The sequence below is a fragment of the Eleutherodactylus coqui genome, chromosome 1, assembly GCF_035609145.1.
Source record: "Eleutherodactylus coqui strain aEleCoq1 chromosome 1, aEleCoq1.hap1, whole genome shotgun sequence".
Taxonomy (NCBI): Eukaryota; Metazoa; Chordata; class Amphibia; order Anura; family Eleutherodactylidae; genus Eleutherodactylus; species Eleutherodactylus coqui.
This window is the reverse complement of record NC_089837.1, coordinates 376336313-376357939: the sequence shown is the minus strand read 5'-3', so window position 1 is coordinate 376357939 and position 21627 is coordinate 376336313. Positions and strand designations below refer to the sequence as shown.

General features: G+C 40.7%; 1 protein-coding gene across 1 annotated transcript in view; it reads right to left on the bottom strand.

Moving 5' to 3' along the window:
• MYH15 (myosin heavy chain 15) overlaps positions 1-21627 on the bottom strand; it is a 75650-nt gene that overhangs the window by 11782 nt on the left and 42241 nt on the right. Inside the window, exons 26-35 of the mRNA XM_066592764.1 lie at positions 19864-20009; positions 17859-17949; positions 17161-17550; positions 15167-15293; positions 13635-13753; positions 11971-12167; positions 11335-11684; positions 5173-5297; positions 2319-2434; positions 707-899 (exon numbers count right to left, since the gene is read on the bottom strand). Coding sequence (XP_066448861.1) covers positions 707-899; positions 2319-2434; positions 5173-5297; positions 11335-11684; positions 11971-12167; positions 13635-13753; positions 15167-15293; positions 17161-17550; positions 17859-17949; positions 19864-20009 — 1854 coding nt within the window. The remainder of the gene's footprint in view (positions 1-706; positions 900-2318; positions 2435-5172; positions 5298-11334; positions 11685-11970; positions 12168-13634; positions 13754-15166; positions 15294-17160; positions 17551-17858; positions 17950-19863; positions 20010-21627) is intronic.

The following is a 21627-nucleotide window of genomic DNA, read 5'->3' as shown; positions in this document are numbered from 1 at the left end:
TTAGTCTCATATTAAATGTGTTGTTTGTTGGTCCTTATTTTATATCGGAAGCGACATGTTCTGTAGTTTGTTACTTACTGTGATTTTGTAAATGTCATGTCTTACATCTGGTTTTTCAGTGAAAGTTCTTGAATGCTAAATTGTTTTCGGGTACATGCATGTTAATGTTTCATTCAGAATTTTTGTTATGGTCTAATAATTTTTTTTAAGGGTACAGTATATTCACGCAGGGCAGATTTAGAGTGGAACATTCATCTAGATTTTCTGTAGCAAATCCAAAGGCAATTCTGCTACTGCAAACCTGCATCATTTTGGGTGCAGATCTGCTTGTGGATTTTCCACTGCAGAGCAGTTTAAAAAAAACGTGCTCTCTTCTCCTCACTCAGAGGCTTGCCTGCTTACTTGTCGGTCTCTGGGAGGATGACATCTTAGTCCACGTGATCATTACAGCGTGGGATTTGTACTAAAATATCTGCACAAATCCGTTGTGGAAAATCTGCAGTGTATCAGCTACATGTGAAGATATTTAAAGATGCCACTGCCCATGTATAATCTGCACATCGCTCCTTTTTTTATTTACAATTTTATTTGAGATGTATATTATCTGTATAGAAAGCATAAATAAATCCCATCCACACTTCCTGTGTAAGCAACCATATTATCGCCTCACACCCTAAATCACTGTTCACTTGCCACAATACTGTACCTTGATGTGTGCTTGTAGGTTTCGCACAGATTTGATTGCTTCAGTTGCTTGCCGGGTAGAATGACTTAGCTGAATCTCCATTTCATTCAGGTCTCCTTCCATTTTTTTCTTAAGCCGGACGGCCTCATTCCTGCTTTTGGCTTCTGAGTCCAGGTTAGATTGCAGTGATTCAATGATACGTTGTTGGTTTCTCCTGTTTTTTCGTCATAAAAATAAGATGTGTGAACTGGATGTATTTGTTAATAAAAGATTAAAAGCTTATAATTGAACTGCACTATATCATAGAAACATCTGACTAAAAGAACTAAAAACACTGAAATAGCAAACCGTGTGAAAAGCAAAATCTGTGTCAGTTTCAAAACTTTTGGCCACAACTGTATAGTAGCTAATAGGGTTTCCATGCAGATTCACACATTGTAAGAGTGTGACACTTGAGGTTGCTGGTGACCAGCCCCTTCTCTGGCCAGCTTTAATGGGAGAGATCACAGCAAGGAAGCTCTGCTTGCGTTAGCAGGTGATTAGCGGACTAGATGGAGATAGACAGATAGTCTATCCCAAGAGAACTGGCATCTAGAAAGGACCTAGTTGAACTCAGTGGGAGCCGAAGTACTAAGGACGGACCTCAGTAAATGTGGTGGTTTTCCTTAGAGGTTAACTAGGTTTCAAGAAGTGAGGCAGTGCCCCGTAAGAAAGGCTATGCTTTTATTATTTAATACCTGCAATAATTTAGAAGCTGAATAAAGTCATTTCATTTGGATTGCCATTAGATTCTATGCTATTTATTTGGCACTCCACACCCGAAAACCTCTAGAGAGTCCAGGAAGCTGCTACCTTTGATACTAAATTACCCTTTGTGTCACAGCACATAAAATTTGCAGCATGACCGCAGGTTAGAGTTACAGTACAGTGCAGTTTCATCAACAAGCATTGGAAAATTTCTAGGCAAACATTGGACTATGGTTGTTGTGGATTTCTCTTATTTCAGTCAATGGGTAAGACGAAATCTGCAATCAGATCTTATTATTGCAGATTTTGCTGTAATTTACTTTAGAATCTGCTGGTCACCCCGGCCGGTTTTCGTTTACTGGCCTCTGGTAATGACATGGTGTGTAGACAGATAATCACACTAGGCAATCCCCATATCATCACTGAAGCTGGAAGGTGCATCAGTAACAGTTCATTTTTGTCTACACACAAGTATCACAGTACAGTCAAAGGGTGTATTCAGACGAGTGTGGTTTACACGCTGCTACAGCAACGTCTAAACCACGCTGCTGACATGCAGGAATTCTGTGTTGAACAAGCTGCTGTGTGCTCCACGGAGCAGCCCAATCACATGTCCGTGCTGCAGGCAGAGTGCTGCTGCGGCTCCCATAGGAGCCTGTGCTCAGCACCATGGACAGCACCGCAGCACGGAGATGACAGGTGAGTTGGCACTGGCTGTCCTATCTTTTTTACCAGCGCAGATTCTGCGCTGGTAAAAAAGCTCTGTGTGAGCACTTTCATAGCAACCTATCGGTTGCTATAGAAGCGTGGTTTACACGCTGCTGTAGCAGCGTGTAAACATCGCTCATCTGAATGCACCCTAACAGTAAAAATATTTGCAGATTACCTTATATTTTCTGTCTCTTCATCTTTCTCAGACAGTTTTCTTTCAAATTCTGCTTTTATCTGAGATAACTCCAGCTGAAATCTCAGAGTTTTGCTTTCTTCATGTTCAAGTGCGCCCTTAGAAAAAGAATGAGAAATAGCCAGTGCTGTTGGATAATTACATTGAATAATCTGCTGTTTGACATTTTTATGAAATTCCTACGCCTCCTTTTTCCAACATTTCATCTCTAAATTCAGGGGCAGTTTTAGAGAAAGTGTGGCTCTGAGCAAAATTATGAATGGGCCCCAAATACTTAAAATACTGCATTAACAAAGGTTACATTTAAGGCACTAAGGAGGCGGTGTAGAGAGTGCTGCAGTGCTGAACTCCAGTACTTCCAGGGGTTTTGGTAGAGTTTTACAAAAAACAATTCAGGTATATTTCTATCAAATACCAGGACTAAATATTACCTCCATACAGTGATCAAATATTATCTTCGTGTCCTCCCACACTTCACTCATGCCCGTAGCTAACAACAAACTGATCCAACTACACATTATATATCAATGTTACTTGATACCAGCAGACTCTTTTAATGAATAGAACCCCTAACACACGTCATCGCTGTCAGACAACCAATGCTAATTTTAACCATCTGCTGTCGAGTTGTCCTATGGTATGCTCCTTCTTGACGGAGGTTACAGACTTCCTGGGACAACTATTGGGGGTGTCACGTCCACTTAACCCCACTATATCTCTGCAAGGTATACTGGATGAAAAGCCGTGGCAATTCCATATCCACATTTTTCTTGGTGAGGTGCTGTTTGTGGCCCGTAAGGCTGTAGCATTGAGCTGGATGGATAGGAGACCCCCGATGCTCCCCCAATAGCGTAATCTAGTCAATTCTATTCTCCCATATGAAAAAGATAGTATACAAAAATAGAAAGTGCCCAGATAAATTCTATAAGGTCTGGGGAATTTGGTGTGACTTATCAACCACAACCCATGCGCAAAATGCAATTGGTAGACCAAATGAGGTTTTTCGACCCATCGGGGTGTCATTTAGCCCTTCACAGGTATGATGATAATATCCTGAACTCTACAAACTATCTTTCAAATACGCTATGTTACACAATTTATATTGTTTTAAATAATTGTAACCATTTTGTAGACATGAACCGTGTTACATTCAGGTTGTCACTGAGTAATATAATTTGATATGTTCTGTTATTCTCAATAAAACGAGTTTAAAAAATATATAATCTCCATATTGTTTTTGAACAAAACACACTATATAATGATGGATATTACCAATTATACCACCACACCATGCCCAATACTATCATGCAAAATAGTAAGTATTATCATCAACATAGGAGGGACAGGGGTATTGAAGAGAGGAAAAAGCAACTCGATGAACCGAAATGAAAACCTAAGAGGGTTGTGATATCAGACAGAGACACTTTAAAAATGTGTCACCCAGCACAAACAGTCCCTGGCAAACAGCTGATTTTGAATGAGGGAACCATGGCCAGGCCAGACATTTCCCCTGAAATTTATTGGTGTGTGCGTATGTGTTATATATACTTTTCACTACTTTTTAGCTTTTTCACACCTATGCACATCTTGGGATAAAATGTGTTGGGATTTCTACCCAATTATAGCAGCATTCAGATGCCTTTCTTTCTACAGCTTTGTTATCGAACATATGGAAAACAATTTAAGAGCTCCGATCACCTGGGCCTAGCTATTATTTTTATTGTAAAACGCAGTTCGCCCTCACTAACTCACTGCATCCACCCCTAATAAATCTCTAACCAATTGGGACCTAGGGACCCATTAAAAAGACGACATAAAGGCTACAGAAGACTGCTCTCAAGTCATAGGAATAGGGGAGATGTACAAACTACACAGAGTTGGCCAAGTGGTGCCCACTTTACTCAGGGACCAGGGGCATAGTTACAGGCTCAAGGGCTCAAGTGCAAAAGTTTAGCTTGGGCCGTCCCCCATGTGCGCTACCACCACAAGGAAAAAAATATAAACAGCTGGCTATGAGCTAAAATAACAAAAGCAGCAATTACTATCCCCTCCTGCTAAGCAGCACAACACTCCCACAGTTTTCTCTGTCTTTGTTCACAGCGGAAGTCAGGTAACCGCCAAGAACAGACAGTGACGCTGTAGTCTCTGGTTAGCTGCTGTGGCCACCTGACTTCCGCTGTAAACAAAGACTATGAGAGCCTTGGTGCTGCTTACCAGGTGGAGAAGAGAGGTGACTATTGTTGCTCTGGTTATGTTAGCTCATGGCTAGCTGCTTTAAAAAATTGCGCAATGGGGACCCTGGGCAATTCCCCAGTTTGTCACTATAGTATCAGCCCTGTATAAATTCTGGCAACATGAGTAGGACCTCTTACTGATGTTCTTAGACGTTTTCCCATGGGAACTCCCTAACATGTGTAAAGCATATCTTAGGGAATACAGCACATGCCACAAACTCACAGAAATTAGGTACCAATGAGCCCTATTAACCCCCCCCCCCCCCAAAAAAAAAAAAAAAATATTCTGATTTAATAAAAAGGCAAGAGGCTTCTAAGACTTCTCAGTGCACTACAGTTGTGTATCAAAAATAAAATGAAAAAGAAGTCAACATTGTATAAAGACTGCGTAGAAGCACTGTATAACTTTTATTCATCCTTTCTTGATACCAGAGGGTCAAAAAATTGTTATGACAGCAATGAGGAATAATTTCCTCATGTAACATAGTATGTAAGGCTGGAAAAAGACATATGTCCATCCAGTTCAGCCATTTACTCTTCAGTGTGATACAGTGTACGAATAGTTACATGTACATGTATAGCATAGTGTGGGTTATCCTCACCTCAGCTTCCTCCAGGGCCGTCTGAATCTCAGACTTTTCTTGTTCAACTTGTTTCTTCACCTTTTCTATTTCATGCAAGCTTTTATTGCCTTCACTGACTTGGTCAGTCAAATCTGAGATCTCCTCTGAAAAAGCAAATATCAGTAAGTTACAGCCTAGTCAGAACCACACAATTTAATGTGCAGACAGATATTTCCAGCACTAGCATTAAAACACTAGGATAAAAGTTACAGAAAGGCTGCGAGTGGCCCTTGCAATAACACCCACGTCTTTTATTCTTTATATTACAAACCAAAGGGTTTTCACCGCCTCGCCAGCTGTAACCTCCATGGTTTAGAGCAAGTGAACAATAGGCTTGAATGGTTATGGGGTTGGGCTTTATTTTTTTTTTCTATCTGCTGTAATATTTGTAAAGCCCCATTGAGACACAACGATCATCGCTCAAAATTTGTTACAACGATCAAAAGTGAGCGATGGTTTTGCTTTTAAAGACGAACGTTTTAACCAAACGAAAATCATTGGAAAATAGACGAAGCGGCAGGGCATTTCAGTCGTTAGATTATCGTTGTAATAGACGCCTATTATAGACAATTTATGTTAAGGAATTGCCAAAGAGTTATAAACTAGGTGGTACAAACGATAGTATTATTGTCATTGGATTGTAAATAATCTCTTGGTCATCCGTGTCAAAAATAAATGTAGTTTTGTGTATTGACCTATTAGTGACCTATGTGAATCCGAGACTTTAGCACATGCATTTAAAATTGCGAATTAATTTTTCAATGGTCTTGGTTGCTGCTTGCAGGGTACGTCACAACAGCACGGCCAATAGTTGAGCACTAGGTGAGCGTGTTAAAATCGAAACTTTGTCATCCCGACAGCCAATCGCTCTGCCTTTAGCCAGCTGAATGTATGCCCCGCCAAACGATTAAACACTGCCATCAAATCGCCGAACGGCTGAACGAATGTAATTTAAATCAAACGAAAAGCAAACTGCCAAACGATGGACTTTAAGCGGACCGAAAGACAACGATGAGAGAGTAGGTAATGAAAAATGCACAATGGGCGCACATTTACCTACAACGACTATCGCTCGAAAGGTGGCTTGAGTGATCGTAGTGTCTAAATGGGTCTTTACTAGAGATGAGCGAGCACCAAAATGCTCGGGTGCTCGTTACTCGAGTCGAACTTTCAGTGATGCTCGAGAGTTCGTTTCGAGTAACGAACCCCATTGAAGTCAATGGGCGACTCGAGCCTTTTTGTATATGACTGGTGCTCCACTAAGGTTTTCATTTGTGAAAATCTTAGCAAATCACCAAAGTCATGTAAAAAACACAGAAATGGATAGGGCAGGCGAGGAGCAACATGCAGGGCTGCATTTCGGGCTCCGAGGTCTCACTATTAAGCCACAATAGTGGCAAGAGTGAGACCCCCCCCCCCCCCCCGCACTGTCAGCATAACGATCGTTCTCCTCTGCCACAGCTGTAACAGCTGTGGCAGAGAAGAACGATGTTAGCCCATTGAATTCAATGGAGCCGGCAATACAGCCGGCTCCACTGAAAGCAATGGGCTGCTGGCGAGCGCGGGATGAATTTTCGGGAAGGGCTTAAAAATATAAGCCCTTACCTGAAAATCATCCTAAAATGTGTAAAAAAAAAAAAAAAAAAAGTATACTCACCTTTCCGCTGCAGCCCGAGTTCAGCCGCGTCTGGCCAGCAGTTCTCCTGAACTGCTTTCTGTAGTATTCAGCAGGTGGGGACTTAAAATCCCCGCCTGCTGAATGAGCTGCCGCTGATTTTTTTTTTTCGATTGAAAGTATTTTTTATTTAACTTTTCATCTTTTACATATCTTTATAACATTTTTATATATATAACTGTTTCCCCACACAGCTCACCCCCCCACCCCCTATATATTGGTTCCGCCATTCCTTGTCTGGCTCTGGGCGTGTATCCATCTCAGCCATATGTCATAATATTTTTGGCTGGTCTTGCGTTTAGTATATATACTTTTTTCCCATGGTAAAATTTGGTTTACCTTGTTTTTGAATTCCCCTAGCGTGGGCGGTTCTTCATCTAGCCAGTGCTGGGCTATGTCTTTCTAGCTATATACAATAGTCTGGATACCGCCAGTTTTTCATTATCATCTAACGCCAGATCATGCGTATATCCTAGAATGCATACGTATGGTGTAAAGTCCATACTTATGCCAAATGTTGCATTTATTGTATCTCGTATTTCCGCCCAGTATCTGTGCAGTTTCGGGCATCTCCATAGCATGTGGATTAGGTCCGCCGTGTGGGTTTTGCACCTTACACATATCGGAGAGGTTCTTATGCCTATGTTATGCAGGAAAGCCGGAGTACGGTACACTCTGTGTATTAGGAATATTTGTGAGACTCTGTGTGACTCGCTCAGAGATAGCTTGGGTGTCATTTGTAGGATCTCCTCCCAGTGCGACTCCTCAATGGGACCTATGTCTGCCTCCCATTTTGCTTTTGTTGGTATCGGGTTGTGTGCATTGATCGTGTCTTGTATATAAGAATATAATATAGATATTTTCCCGGTTGTGGTGGTAGGATTCCCTATTATATCCGCCACTGTGTTTGTTGATACTGTTATCTCTGCCGTGTTTTTTTCTGCTTGTATAGCATGCCTAAGCTGTAGGTATTTGTAAGAGTCACTGTTAGGAATGTCGTAGTTCTGTCTTAACTGTTCAAGGGTTTTCAGCTCTCCCCCCTCCAGTATCTGACCCATCCTTTTGACTCCCCTGTTTTTCCATCCCTGGAAGCGTTGTAGCTTGCTAATCTCTGGTAAGTGCGGGTTATTCCATATGGGGGTGTGCTGTGTGCAGCCTGTTATGCCGAGCATATTTCTGGTCCTCCACCATACTCTATGTATTAGTAGTAGTGTGGGGGCGTTCTGGCCATCCCTTTTAAACTATCCACGTTCCAGAGTTTCAAACAAATGTGACCCGTCAAAGAAGCCTTTAAGGATTCTGAAGCTGGCGTCCTGTGTCTCCTCCGTCTCCCATCCCCTGAGGTGTTGCAGCTGAGAGGCCATGAAATACGAAAACGGGTTGGGTAGAGCCAGTCTGCCCTTTTCCTTGGGATTATATAACAGTTCCAATTTGATCCTAGGCGTCCCCCCCCCCCCCCCATATGAGTTCCCTAAATAGTCCCCTGGCTTTATGAAAAAATTTTTGTGTTATCCAGTGGGGGGGCATTACGTGTTAGATATAGCAGTTGCGGCATCCATATCATTTTTATGAGATTCGCTCTTCCTATAATTGTCATGTAGGCAGTTTGCGCCATATGTGGAGTTTTTGTTTCCATTTTTCCATGAGCAGTTCTAGATTTATTTTTGCGTACTCGCTAACTTTTCTGGTGATTTTGACTCCTAGATATTTAATTGTTGGTGTACATTTCAGGGTTATTTCTCTGTTAGTAATTTGCATCTCGGGGTTATCTATTGGTAGTATTTCCGATTTATTCCAGTTGATGGAAAGTCCCGAGAAAGTTCCAAATTCTTTAATTATTTGCATGGTGGTTTCTAGGGACCCCTCACCGTCTCCTAGGAACAGTAGCATGTCATCTGCGTACAGGGCAATTTTTTCCTCTATGTTTTCCCTTTGAAACCCCGTTATTCCCTGGTGTGTTCTTATTTTACACGCTAGGGGCTCTATTGCTAGTGCAAACAAGAGAGGTGATAGTGGGCACCCCTGTCTTGTCCCTCTGTATAATGGAAATGTCTCTGAGAACCCCCCGTTAATGAGCACATCCACCTCCACTCCGGTATATAGGAGTTTTACCCGTCTCACAAATATTGGGCCACATCCCATTTTTTCTAATACTTTCCATAAATATTGCCATTCGACGCTATCAAACGCTTTAGCTGCGTCTAATGAACATAGGATTCTATTTCCGGCGTTGTCTACTGGTATTTGTAAGTTTAGGAATACTCTGCGGATATTTGTTGCTGTTGATCTTGCTGGTATGAACCCGATCTAGTCCGGGTGCACCAGAGCGGGGCCACTCTAGATAGCCGATTAGCTAGGACTTTAGCTATTATTTTAACGTCTGCGTTCAGCAGCGATATCGGCCTGTACGAGTCCATCAACAGGGGGTCCTTCTCTGGTTTTAATATAATTGTTATCTTTGCCTTTCTCATTGTTTGTGGTAGTTCTTTCTGTTCTGCCTCCATTGTCTCTAACAGATGTGGCAATAGGATATCTGCAGAGCTGCCTCTGATTGGTCACAGCCTCACCAATCAGAGGCAGCTCTCACTCACCCACTCATGAATTCATGAATGGGTGAGTGAGAGCTGCCTCTGATTGGTGAGGCTGTGACCAATCAGAAACAGCTCATTCAGCAGGCGGGGATTTTAAATCCCCGGCTGCTGAATACTACTCACAGCAGTTCAGGAGAACGGCCGGCCGGCCGCGGCTGAACGCCGTCTGCCGGGACAAGGTGAGTATTTTTTTTTTTACTTTTTACACATTTCTGGATGAATTTCAGGGAAGGGCTTATATTTTCAAGCCCTTCCCGAAAATTCATCCCGCGCTCGCCGGCAGCCCATTGCTTTCAATGGAGCCGGCTGTGTTGCCGGCTCCATTGAATTCAATGGTCAGTGCTCGTTTAATCGAGACGAGTACCGCGTGGTGCTCGTCTCGAGTAACGAGCATCTCAAGCACCCTAATACTCGAACGAGCATCAAGCTCGGACGAGTATGCTCGCTCATCTCTAGTCTTTACCCTCTTGCCTGCGATGGAGAATAAGCTTTCCATATACATAAAAGTCTGTCATAATGTCCATTTTTGACCAACTAAAATTTGAAAATGAGACTGTTCGTGATGATCAGTGGCAGACTATTGTATTGCCAAAAATGTAGTAAAAAGTTAGATTTTTTTTCAGCCTTCATTGACTGAAGCTACACGTATTTGTCATACTGCTGAGCATTTGCCACTTTTCACCCTGTTATGTCTTTTTTTTAACTGTATCCTGATCTGGTACAGTATGTTGACAGTCAGCTAATTCATACACATAATATGACAGTTCATTGATTGGCTGCATTGTGACTCATCATATTTGTGACCGTTCCATGCCTCAACAGCTTGCATGTGCTTTCTTGCGTAATTTTCTATTTCAACCCATTAAGGACCAGGCTGTTCTCTACCTTAAGGACCAGACATTTAGGGATTTTACCCATGTGGTGGTTTTACTGCTCTATTTTTTTTCTTTAGCTACCAAAATTATTTTTGCTGTGTTTTTTTCCCTGTGATATATAGAGCTAATTTTCTAATATCTTTTCTGTTTTTTAGTTTTATTGAGGGTAAAAAGCTAAAAAAAAAATTTTTTTTTAAATTATTATTTTTTTTAATTAGTACATTTACACTAAAATAAAGTATGTCCCTCATTTTGTTTCAGACATTTTGATACATAATATGTATGGTTTTGGATTGCAGGACGCATATAACAACGGTTTTGGTTGGTGTCGGCTTTGGGTCATTTTTTAATTTCATTCTGTGATTTTTTTCTTACTTATTATTGTAACTATTACCATCTATGTCCACCATGACATCACGTAAGACCTCTGGGGGGATATTCACATGTTTTTTGCTTTTTTTTATTTGACACTTTTCCACTGTAGCTGGGGTATCCATAGGAGCCCCAGTTACAGGGAAAAACAACCACTGTAGTGAAAATAGTCACTGGAAGAGCTGATCAGGGTCTGCTAGGACCCTGCGGCTCTGTGTGCGAAGGGATCCCGGCGGTCACGTGACCGCCAGCTTGCGTAGTGGAAGAAACACTTTTACTTGTTAGTACATAGCATTCATTGAGCGCTATATACCAGGAAAAGGGGTTAACAGCTGACAACCTGACCTGCAACTGCTTGATTGCAGGAGCAGACGCTTTAATCCCCTGCCGTATTTTTACTATCAGCTGGGATTAAAGCCCAGGACCAAACACTGTAAATTTACAGTGCTTGGTCCCTAGTGGGTTAACAGACATTCTGAAAGGAGAAACTGAGGGGCTTTTAAATGCTGTATGGGAAATCTATATAGGTAATTTGAGTGCAACAGGTAGATATCACATTTAAGCATTATATATTTTTTACAATATAATAGAATTAATAGACAATTACTTCCATTGTTAAAGTATGTACCTTGCAGATTCTTATTTTCCCGCTTTAAAGTTTCTAAGTTATCCAATACTTCTTCATAGGCATTCTTTAACTTAAACAATTCTGTGCTCAAGCTGCGAGCCTCCTTTTGAGAGGCTTCAAGCTCAGCCTGGGCCTCCTCATACTTCTGTTTCCAGTCAGCTATAATTTTGTCAAAATTGCGCTGTTTTTTGTCCATGACAGCAGCAGCAGCATTGGACCTCTCCAGATCAATCATCATGTCTTCCAGCTCACTCTGCAGGCGATGCTTAGTCTTTTCCAGAGAAGAACACTTTGCGTTAGCAGCTTCAACGGCCTCTTCAGCCTCTTGGAGACGTACAGCTAATTTTTTTCTATGAAACAATACAAAAGAAGTTGAATAAAGCACATATAAATATGTCAATAATAAATATTGCTTTCTGTTTCTATGGCACTGTTGCCCTTTGGCACTGAGCTCCTGGGTTTAAATCAACGAAAGGAAAAATTTGTATGGAGTTTGTATATTCTGCATGTGTTTGTGTTGGCTTCCTCCTAGTCTTCAAAACCATACTGATAGGTTAATTACTAGCTATTGAAATTGGCCCTGATGTGTGTGCTTGACATAGAGAAATTATGAAGTACGGACTGTAGACAACATACTTGGCCTCTTCCAACTCCTCTGTCCTCTGAATAGCATCTGTTTCATATTTGTTCCTCCATAAAGCCACCTCAGCATTGCATTTGGACAGACTCCTTTGGAGCTCAGCTTTAGCTTCTTGTTCTTCATCAAATTGTTCACGAAGAAGATCACAATCATGTCTGGCAGACTGAAGACCATGAGCCAGTGCATTCTTGGCCTGAGAAACAAAATGAATGTCTTATTGTATATGAATTCCATCCACCATATAGCCAAATTAGTATTGCCTTTTCAGGGGCGTAGCTAAAGGCTCATAGGCCCGGGTGCAAAAGTTTATCTTGGGCCCCCCAACTTCTCTTACCCCTTAACGCAGAGGCGTAACTTGAAGCTCCTGGGTCCCAATGCAAAACCTGTAACAGGGCCCCCAACTATAATGCTTTATTCATAGTACTGGACTCCCTATATGGAGATTAGAGGTCTAATGGGCCCCTGGGCCCGGGGTCAACCGCATCCCCTATAGTTACACAAGTGGCCTTTATACATATGTACTGTATGTTATTTTTTATGATGAACCCTTTCACTGCCAAGGATGCATGTAATATGTCATGACTTTAAACACTACGCATGAGTAGAATATAAGACTTAGATTCATAGCTTTCAAAGGATACAAAACATTGCACCTATGTTATATAGATACAATATTTGGGGTTTGGTCCAAAGTTTGGGAGTAACATGAAAAGTACTCCCTGGTTCTGTGTCTGTATGGGACGAGTGGGAGATTTGAAGCTGCAATTTACATTGTCAATCCCACAGAGCAGACATCTTTTTTATTTCTGCTACAGAGTTATGGTCCTCCTAAACAAGCTGATTCTCATTTGAATGAGGGATGGGCATCACCGCTAACTCATTCGCACTCGTGCAGCCTGTTTAGATAGGCAAATGCATCATTGGCTCGGTCAAACGAGAATTGTTCAGAATCATTCAGTCCCTGCATAAGTGAATACAAGGACTGAACAATTGCTGTTTAAACTGAATGATAAGTGAATGAGCAAACAATGATTTTTTTGTGCCTGCAGAAAATTAATAACAAACAAAACACAAACAATTCTCATTCATAGTTCAGTTTACACCAAACAATTATCGTTCACTTTCACTTGTTTGAACGATTTTTTGAACATCATGTCTAAAAGCACCTTCAAAAGATAAGCCGTTACAGATGTACATATGGCCTGAACCTAATCAGACCATTTATTACCACTGTGATTCACATATTTACTGGCATCTGGATCAAAAAGATTTCAGCTTTTTTCAGTTCTTCTGAGAATGTGAAGTTATAGACATGGAGATGGAGTCATAAATGGTATGTTCTAGTATGTACTCTGTATATTGTGAAGTTTTATGTATAGGTGTTGTGCTTGATTGGCTCTGCTTGGCCACAAACAGGCATCTTTAGGCCTTTTTGAAGAAAAAACACATGACACTATGATTGTAAAGTTTTGCGTGGCATTTTCACAATGAGCCAGTTGTCTACACTGTTGCCTGGAAGTAGCACCTCAATTCCATTCATGTCTATGGGTAGAAAAAGAAAGTGATATAACATGAACCCCGTGGAAGTCATCTCTTAGCTGTAGCCTTGCAATGGAAAGCGCAACTTTATCTTGCTATGCAAAATAAATGACTGCATTACCTTTGTTTCTTCTTCAAGTTGCTTTCTAAGTTCTTCTATCTGTTGAGTAAATGAATATTTTCCTCTGGATAGCTGACTTATTAAAGATTCCTTTTCTTCCAGAAGTCTTGAAAATTCTCCTGTTTTTTAACATTTATGAGACAAATGTATTAAATGCTTCTGAGAATGGAAATGTACTTGTGCTGTATGGCTATATTATATATGTTTAGAGTCAGGCGTGAATTAAGAGTGCCATAGGCTCTAGGCTGCATGGAAAGTGTGGGCCTCTCTCCAGGTCACAATTGAACAATTGTTTGCTATGCTATGAGCATAATTATGTATACCTACGAACATGTACACTACTTTACATTACATTCCCTATACTCACATTAAACTATTTGAATACCTACTGTATACATGCTGATTCACTATGTTGATGCCTATGGTGTGGTGTGTAGAAAAAGTAAATGCATCACATTGTGAATCTATAAAATCTCTTATTTATTAGGATCCTGTTGAAGGCATGCTGCTACAGGTAGATCGACTGACCACATACTCTTAGACCTTTTGAACACTGTTCAAGCATGCTATGATTAAGAACAATATCAGTTCTGCAGGGAAATCCATAGCGGTAAGTCTGTACCAAATTGTGCAGATTTTGCTTCCCATGCCAATAATTTCCTAGTTGCCCACCATCCTCTATATGCTCAACCCCTTGAGATGATGTTTTATCCTGTGTGACCACTGCAGACTGTGATTGGTTGCAGTGGTCACATGGGATAGAACATCCTTGCAGGAGGCAGAGTCTGCCAAGGTACCAGGCAAGGGAGCCACAGAATCTGTAGGGGAAGTGAGTATTTTAAATTTTGAGAAAGGGTTTTTTGTTTTGTTTATATTTTTTTCTAATTTGCAGCAAATTTCGTAACAATTGGGGTTATTTGCAAATATTGATTTCCCCATTGAATTTAAAGAAAAAATCCTTAACAAACCTATGACCATTACAAATTAGAGACTGACATGCTGAGGGTCTAAAAATTCAAACGGCGAGTCAATTTCCACATTGAAAATTGATGCACCGTGTGGATGAAAGTGCAGGAGGCTCACTGCTACAGCAACACATAAGGAGCCAAACACAGGGCACGCAAGTGGCATTGCTTCATTATATTTAGCTAAATACTCCTCAGCTATCCTCCTCAGCAGACCAATGTAGGCAGCCAGAAAACATCAAAGAGAGGTGGAAGAAGTAATTAAGCGATAGTACAGGTGTAGGAGTCAGACAGAAGCGGAGCAGGCAGGGCACTGCTTCTTCGAACTTGGAAGAGCCACACCGTGGCCTGATGTCAAGATGCCACCATATATCTATTTATCATTAGCTGTCAGTGTGGTCTTTAAAGATGTGACCGGCTTAGGCAGCCATAGGCTCCTTAGGAGCCTTGAATAGCCACTCAAGCCACCGATGTTGTAATCCATTATTAATTATAGCTACGCATATACTTTCTATACCCTTTTGCTACCTCTATTGATGTTAATAGTTCGGAAAAAGTAATAGGCACCATTTTCAGTTTGAAGTTTTCCTCTTTGAGCTGTGAGCTCATTCACTTGACGGGTCATCTCATCCATTTTAGCTTTTGCTTCATTAAGCTGATCTTCATAAGTGCGGCAAAGTTTTTCTGACATAGCCTAGAAAATAGTCATGAAAATGATATACGATACATTTTATTGTATTGGTATAAGCTGGCCACATACACACAATTTTACAGGAACAATTGGTTCGGATCTTTCCAACATAACACATTTGTGTCATAGTGAATCTAACAGACTTGATCTGACAAATCTCCTGAAGACTATAAATGCATTGAGGTGCTTTTACACAGAACTATATCGTTCAGACTCCCACGATCCAGTGAGAATCTGAATGATTATTACCATTCACTCTAAATGTATGCAACATTTGAACAACAAACAAGAAGGCTTTCACTTCTTGTTTCAGCGTGCAGAAAACTGAACAATGTATCATTCCATATAAACAGACTGTCATTCACTTATGAATGATTGCCTTTTTACAGTGAATGGAGACGGGCAGGTTGGAACGATCCCCAGTCCTCCCCGCCTCCACTCACTAGCGATAATCGCTCCCCTGTAAAAGCAAAGGAATGATCATTGCTGGGAAGGCTTGTCATGCATCTGTTGCCTGACAGATCATCCTGTGCAAAAGCACCAAAATGCCCCTTTTATACCAATCGAGAATCTCATGATTCTCTTTTGTCCAAGTGAACAAGCTGGTGACATCATCGCCAGTTTTGTCCATACTCATTGAGAATTGTGCAGTTCTCATGTACTAATCATTCAGTGTTTCACATTCCTATGGAAATGGGAAGATGGAGCAATAACTCTGCAGTGCCACCTATTGGAAGTCAGCATTCCTGCAAGTCAATGTTAAACTTTTCACACAAGTCTTGTAACAATGACTGGGAATTGTAAGCCAAAGCCAGAAACCATACACAGACAGCTGTATCGGGGTGATTGTCCTTCATCAGTGTGTGTTAGGTTTCTGAATTGGCTAGTGAGAGTGTAAAACACTGAACGATCAGTGTTTAAGCTGCAAGATAAGTGCACGAGCCGGCGCTGATTTTTATGCCGGCTGAAACTGAATGATGAATGAGAAGTGCATGATTCTCATTACTTATTTAGTTGGTGGCTGCATTTAAATTTAACATTATAATTCAGTTTCGCTCATTCAAACGATTTTCCGAATGTTAATCATTCAGTCTAGACACAACATTACACTTAAGGCCCATTTACACACAAAGACAATCTGTTAAAAACATTTTAATGATCGTTTCGCATGAAGTGTTAATGGACACTAATGCCTATTAATACTTTATCAGCTTCATTTGCATGTAAAGGGGCATCCAGGAGCTGCTTGCAGAGCATGGCATGTGGTCTGAGCTCTGCACATAGCTCCTTTGTTCTCGCACGGGCTGTCGGCAGAATACAATGTAATCTCCGACTCCCGTGCAGAACACAGCGTGTGGTCCCTGTTATCTCTCTCCGGGAGGAACAATGGATTTTAAGCTCACTTTACACGCAACAATTATCGCTCGATAATCGTTGCGTGTAAATGGGCCTTTAAGCTTGATTCTTATTGCTACATGATATCACGGTTTGCTGTGCTATCAGATGGTATATTTACACTTTGATTTACTTTACAATGGGTTTGTTGTGTTAAGATAAGAGAACAGCAGCTTTTTAATGGATTAAGATAAAATAACTTTCTATGCCATGCTATCACAATCAAGGTAAAATTTGATCCATCTGTACATTAATACCGTATTGTGATGAATCTGCTGACAACACAGTGCTTCTACAGCATTGAGATAAGGCCAGGTATTAAAATTAATAACTTACATCTATGTTTTTTTCATCAAACTCAATAGAATTATATTCTCTGCTTCATGTAAAATAACTTTATATATATATATTACAATTTTCCACTAAAGACGCAAGTGGTTAATATTAATGTTATCCGATACGTTCTAAAAATTACCTTAGATTTGACCAATTGTTCCATATTGGATGACAGATCATCTGACTCCATCCTAAACTCACTCTTTTCCTTCTCAAGTTTTTGCTTCACTCTTTGTAGATTGTCAATTTGCTCTCCTAGTTCTGAGACGCTATCTGCATGTTTCTTTCTTAGAGCTGCCGTAGTAGCTTCATGATGTAGTGTGGCTTCCTCAAGATCTCTGCGTAGTTTCAGATACTCTGCTTCCCGTTTTTTGTTCATTTCCAGCTGGGCAGATGTTGCTCCGCCAGCCTCTTCCAGTCTCTCGCTTAATTCTTCCAACTCTCTTGTCAGATCTGACCTCTGCTTTTCAACCTTTGCACGTGCTGCTCTTTCGGCTTCCAATTCCTCTTCCAACTCTTCTATTCGAGCCTGAAAGGTAACCAATGTCACACGTCATTCTAAATACATTTTCTCTGTTAGTCTACAGCATTTTGCCCATTTCCTTAATACTTGCTGATATGCATATAACACATTTTCCATACTGCTGATGTCTATAGACAAAAAATTAATTAAACTGAATCTTGCATAGTATTTCTGGTCACCTGGGACTGGGGAATTGTCGGCACGAGAGAGGCAAGGGAATGGTAAGGAATTACTTACTTTTGCTATGTGTACACTAAAGTGTTTTTAAAAACTTTCATGAGGTTAGACAACCCCTTTAATAAGGATTCACTTACTTGAAGTTCCTTTATTTTCTTTTGAAGTTGGATGACAATGGCTTGTTCATCTTCAATCTTAGAAGACATCTGATTGATTTCAAATTCCTTCCTATTGAAGCCAATAAATGTAGTAAAGTAAACAAAGTATATCCCATTATCCTAACTAGACAATGCCCTATTAGGACTTATGGATGTCTCCATTGCATAGAGTGGACAGCCATTGCAAAACATAACTCCTGCTCTATTGGACTCAGTGTGACCATGCATTACATGGTTATTTATTTTGAAAAAGGGAAATGGGTAATACTACAGGGTGGAGGGACACTGCAGGGTAACTATGTAGACCCCCCCATCTTCAGTTTCTGCATTCCAAGATCCATCCATTTTTTATTTTTCAGTTGATATAGCTCTAATAGTTCTTGGTTTTTGTGGGATGAGTTGCATTTTTCATTGCCCTATTTAATGTACCATATAATGTACTAAAAAACATTTTCAGAGTTTTGATTTTATGGCATTCACAGTGTGGTAAAAATGACATTTCCACTTTATTCAGTAGTGCTAGATGATGATGGTAATACCAAATTTATATAGTTTTTTTTGTATATGGTATTACTTTATGGAAAATAAAAATGTTAAAAAATAGCTTTTTTTGCCATAGTCTGACACACGTAACTTTTTTCTTTTCAGCTGATAGGGCTGAATGAGGGCTCGTTTGTTTGAGGGTTCAGTTGTAGATTTTATTGCTACCATTTTGGATTACATATGATTTTTCATCACTTTTTAGTCAGTTGTTTTTAGGAGACAAGTTACCCAAAAAAACGCAATTCTAGAATTGAGTATTTTTTTATTACATCGTTCACTGTGTGGGACGAACAGTGTTACATTTTAAGGCCTTGGTCAGACGACCGTTTTTTGCTGCGATTTGCGGATGCGCGTGCGATCTGCGCATATATAGAACCATTGCTTCGCAATGGGATCGGTCACATGTCCGCTTTTTATGCGGATGTCCGATAAATTATAAGACACGAGGAATCGCAGATCGCGCCTATCTGCGTTTCCTTGTGTTCTATATATGCGCTCAATGGGGCCGGCAGCAGCAGGGCCGACCCCATTGAGAACATATACTATAAAGATCATTCTCCTCTGCCACAGCTGTAACAGCTGTGGCAGAGAAGAAGGATGATCGCCCATTGAATTCAATGGAGCCGGCAATACAGCCGGCTCCATTGAAAGCAATGGGCTGCCGGCGAGCACGGGATGAATTTTTGGAAAGGGCTTAAAAATATAAGCCCTTCCCTGAAAATCATCCTAAAATGTGTAAAAAAAAAAAAAATATATATACTCACCTTGTCCCTGCAGCCGGAGTTCAGCCGCGTCTGGCCGGCAGTTCTCCTGAACTGCTCTGTGTAGTATTCAGCAGCCGGGGATTTAAAATCCCCGCCTGCTGAATGGGCTGTCTCTGATTGGTCACAGACCTCACCAATCAGAGGCAGCTCTCACTCACCCATTCATGAATTCATGAATGCGTGAGTGAGTGCTGCCTCTGATTGGCTGAGTGCAGGGACCAATCAGAGGCAGCTCTCAGCTATTGAATTAAGCCCTTCCCAAAAATTCATGGACATTGAATTTTTGGGAAGAACGATGGGGAGATGAAGGGGGGCCTCCCCCGTCTACTGCTAAGATGCAGTGGTCAGCATTGACTGTGGTGTCTAAGTAGTTAATAGCCACGATTGGAGCTAACTCAGATTGTGGCTGTTGCTGGCAGCTGTTGAAAACACCCGTTGGTCATTGAGCCGCATATTTATGTTATGCAATCAGGAAAGGGTTAAAAAAGATCTGTGCAGTTGGGCCAATGACTTTAATGGCAAATTTGGACAAATATAGAAAAGTTTCTAATAATGATTGATATCTGCATATGCTCTTCTTTTATTAATTAAGTAGTAGAACTGGACTAATTTTGGATGCTTTCTGGTGTTTTTTTTATTTAATAGATCAAAGACATTATTTAAAATCTTAACCTCACTTTTTCAATTTTTCCTCCAGCTGCTGCTTATCATTTTCGGAATCCATAAGACTCTCTTGCGTTAGCTTCAAATCTCCTTCCAGCTTGCGTTTAGCTCTTTCAAGATCCATTCTCACTTTCTTCTCTTGTTCTAAAGAACCCTCTAGCTACAAAGTAAAAGGATGACTTAGTAATGCTTTTGATGTACAGGGCTTTTCTCTTAAATGTATGCAAGGTAACCTTACTAATAGTTATTAAGGCTATATTGAAAATTAGGTGGATTTCTACTGTTCACTTACTATATTTTCTCTCAAAAAGCTCTTTTTTTAATATATTAGGTTTTTATTAAATACAGAGTCATAGTGTATATTTGACAGTTTAATAAAATATAATTCTTCAGAATGGAAAAAAGGGAGTCCAGAAATTCTTCAAAACCTTGCCCTTTTTAAAATACATTTTGTTATGTGGTAGCCTTGTACAAATTAAAAAAAAGGTTTTCTCCATCATTCTGCACTCAATGTCCCATAATAACAATGTGAAAATAGCATATTATAAATCTTTGTACATTTTTTAATAATGAAAAACTAACATTTTGCATTAGCATAAGTATTCAGGCCCTTTTATATGCCATGTGAAATTTTGCTCTAGGGCTGCCTCCCATTTCTTTTGATCATCCTTAAGATGTTTCTGCACTTTGATTGGTGGTAAATTCAGTGGTAAATTCTGTTGATTAGACATAATTTTAAAAGACACACTTCTGTCTATATAAGGTCTTACAGCTCACAATGCATATCAGAGTCAAAACCAAGCCATGAGTAGGAATAAATCACCTGTAGAGCTCAGAGAAATGATTCTGTAGAATTGCAGATCTGGAGAAAGCCACAAAAAAATTGTGCTGCACTGAAAGTTTCCAAGAGCACAGTGGCCTCCATAATTCTTACATGGAAGATGGTTTAGAACAAGCAGGACTTTTTCTTGCGCTGTCTGACCCACCAAATGACGTAATTGGGGAAGAAGAGCCTTGGTAAGACAGGTGACCAAAAATGCAGTGGTCACTGTGGCTGAGTTCCAACGATCCTGTGAGCAGATGGGAGAAACTTCAAGAAGGTCAACTATCACTGCAGCACTCCACAATTCGGGCCTTATGGGAGAGTTGCCAGGAAGAAGCCTCTTCTCAGTAGAAGACATATGAAAGCCTGAATAGTTTGCCAAAAAGCACCTATAGGATTCTCAGATTGTGAGAAACACGATTTTTTTGGTGTGCTAAAACCAAGATTGAACTTTTTGGAGGAAACCAGTCACTGCTCATCGGCTGCCCAATACCATCTCTACAATGAAGCATGGTAGTGGCAGAATGATGCTATGGAGGAGTTTTTTAGCAGCTGGGACAGGCAGACTAGTCAGGGTTAATGTACAGCTAAATGGAGCAAAGTACAGAGATATTCTTAATGAAAACCTGATCCAGAGTGGACGGGACCTCAGGCTGGGCAAAAGGTTCACCTGTCAACAGGACAACGACCCTAACCACACAGCTGATACAACACAGGAGTGGATTAGGGACAACTATGTCAATGTCCTTGAGTGGCCCAGCCAAAACCCTGACTTGAACCCAATCGAACATCTCTGGAGGGACCTAAAAGTGGCTGTGCACAGACGGTCCTCATCCAAACTGACAAAGTTTGACAGGATCAGCGGAGAAGAATGGCAGAAAATCCTCAAATCCAGCTATATGAACCTTGTGGCATCAAACCCAAGAAGACTGGAGGCTGTAATCGCTGCCAAAGG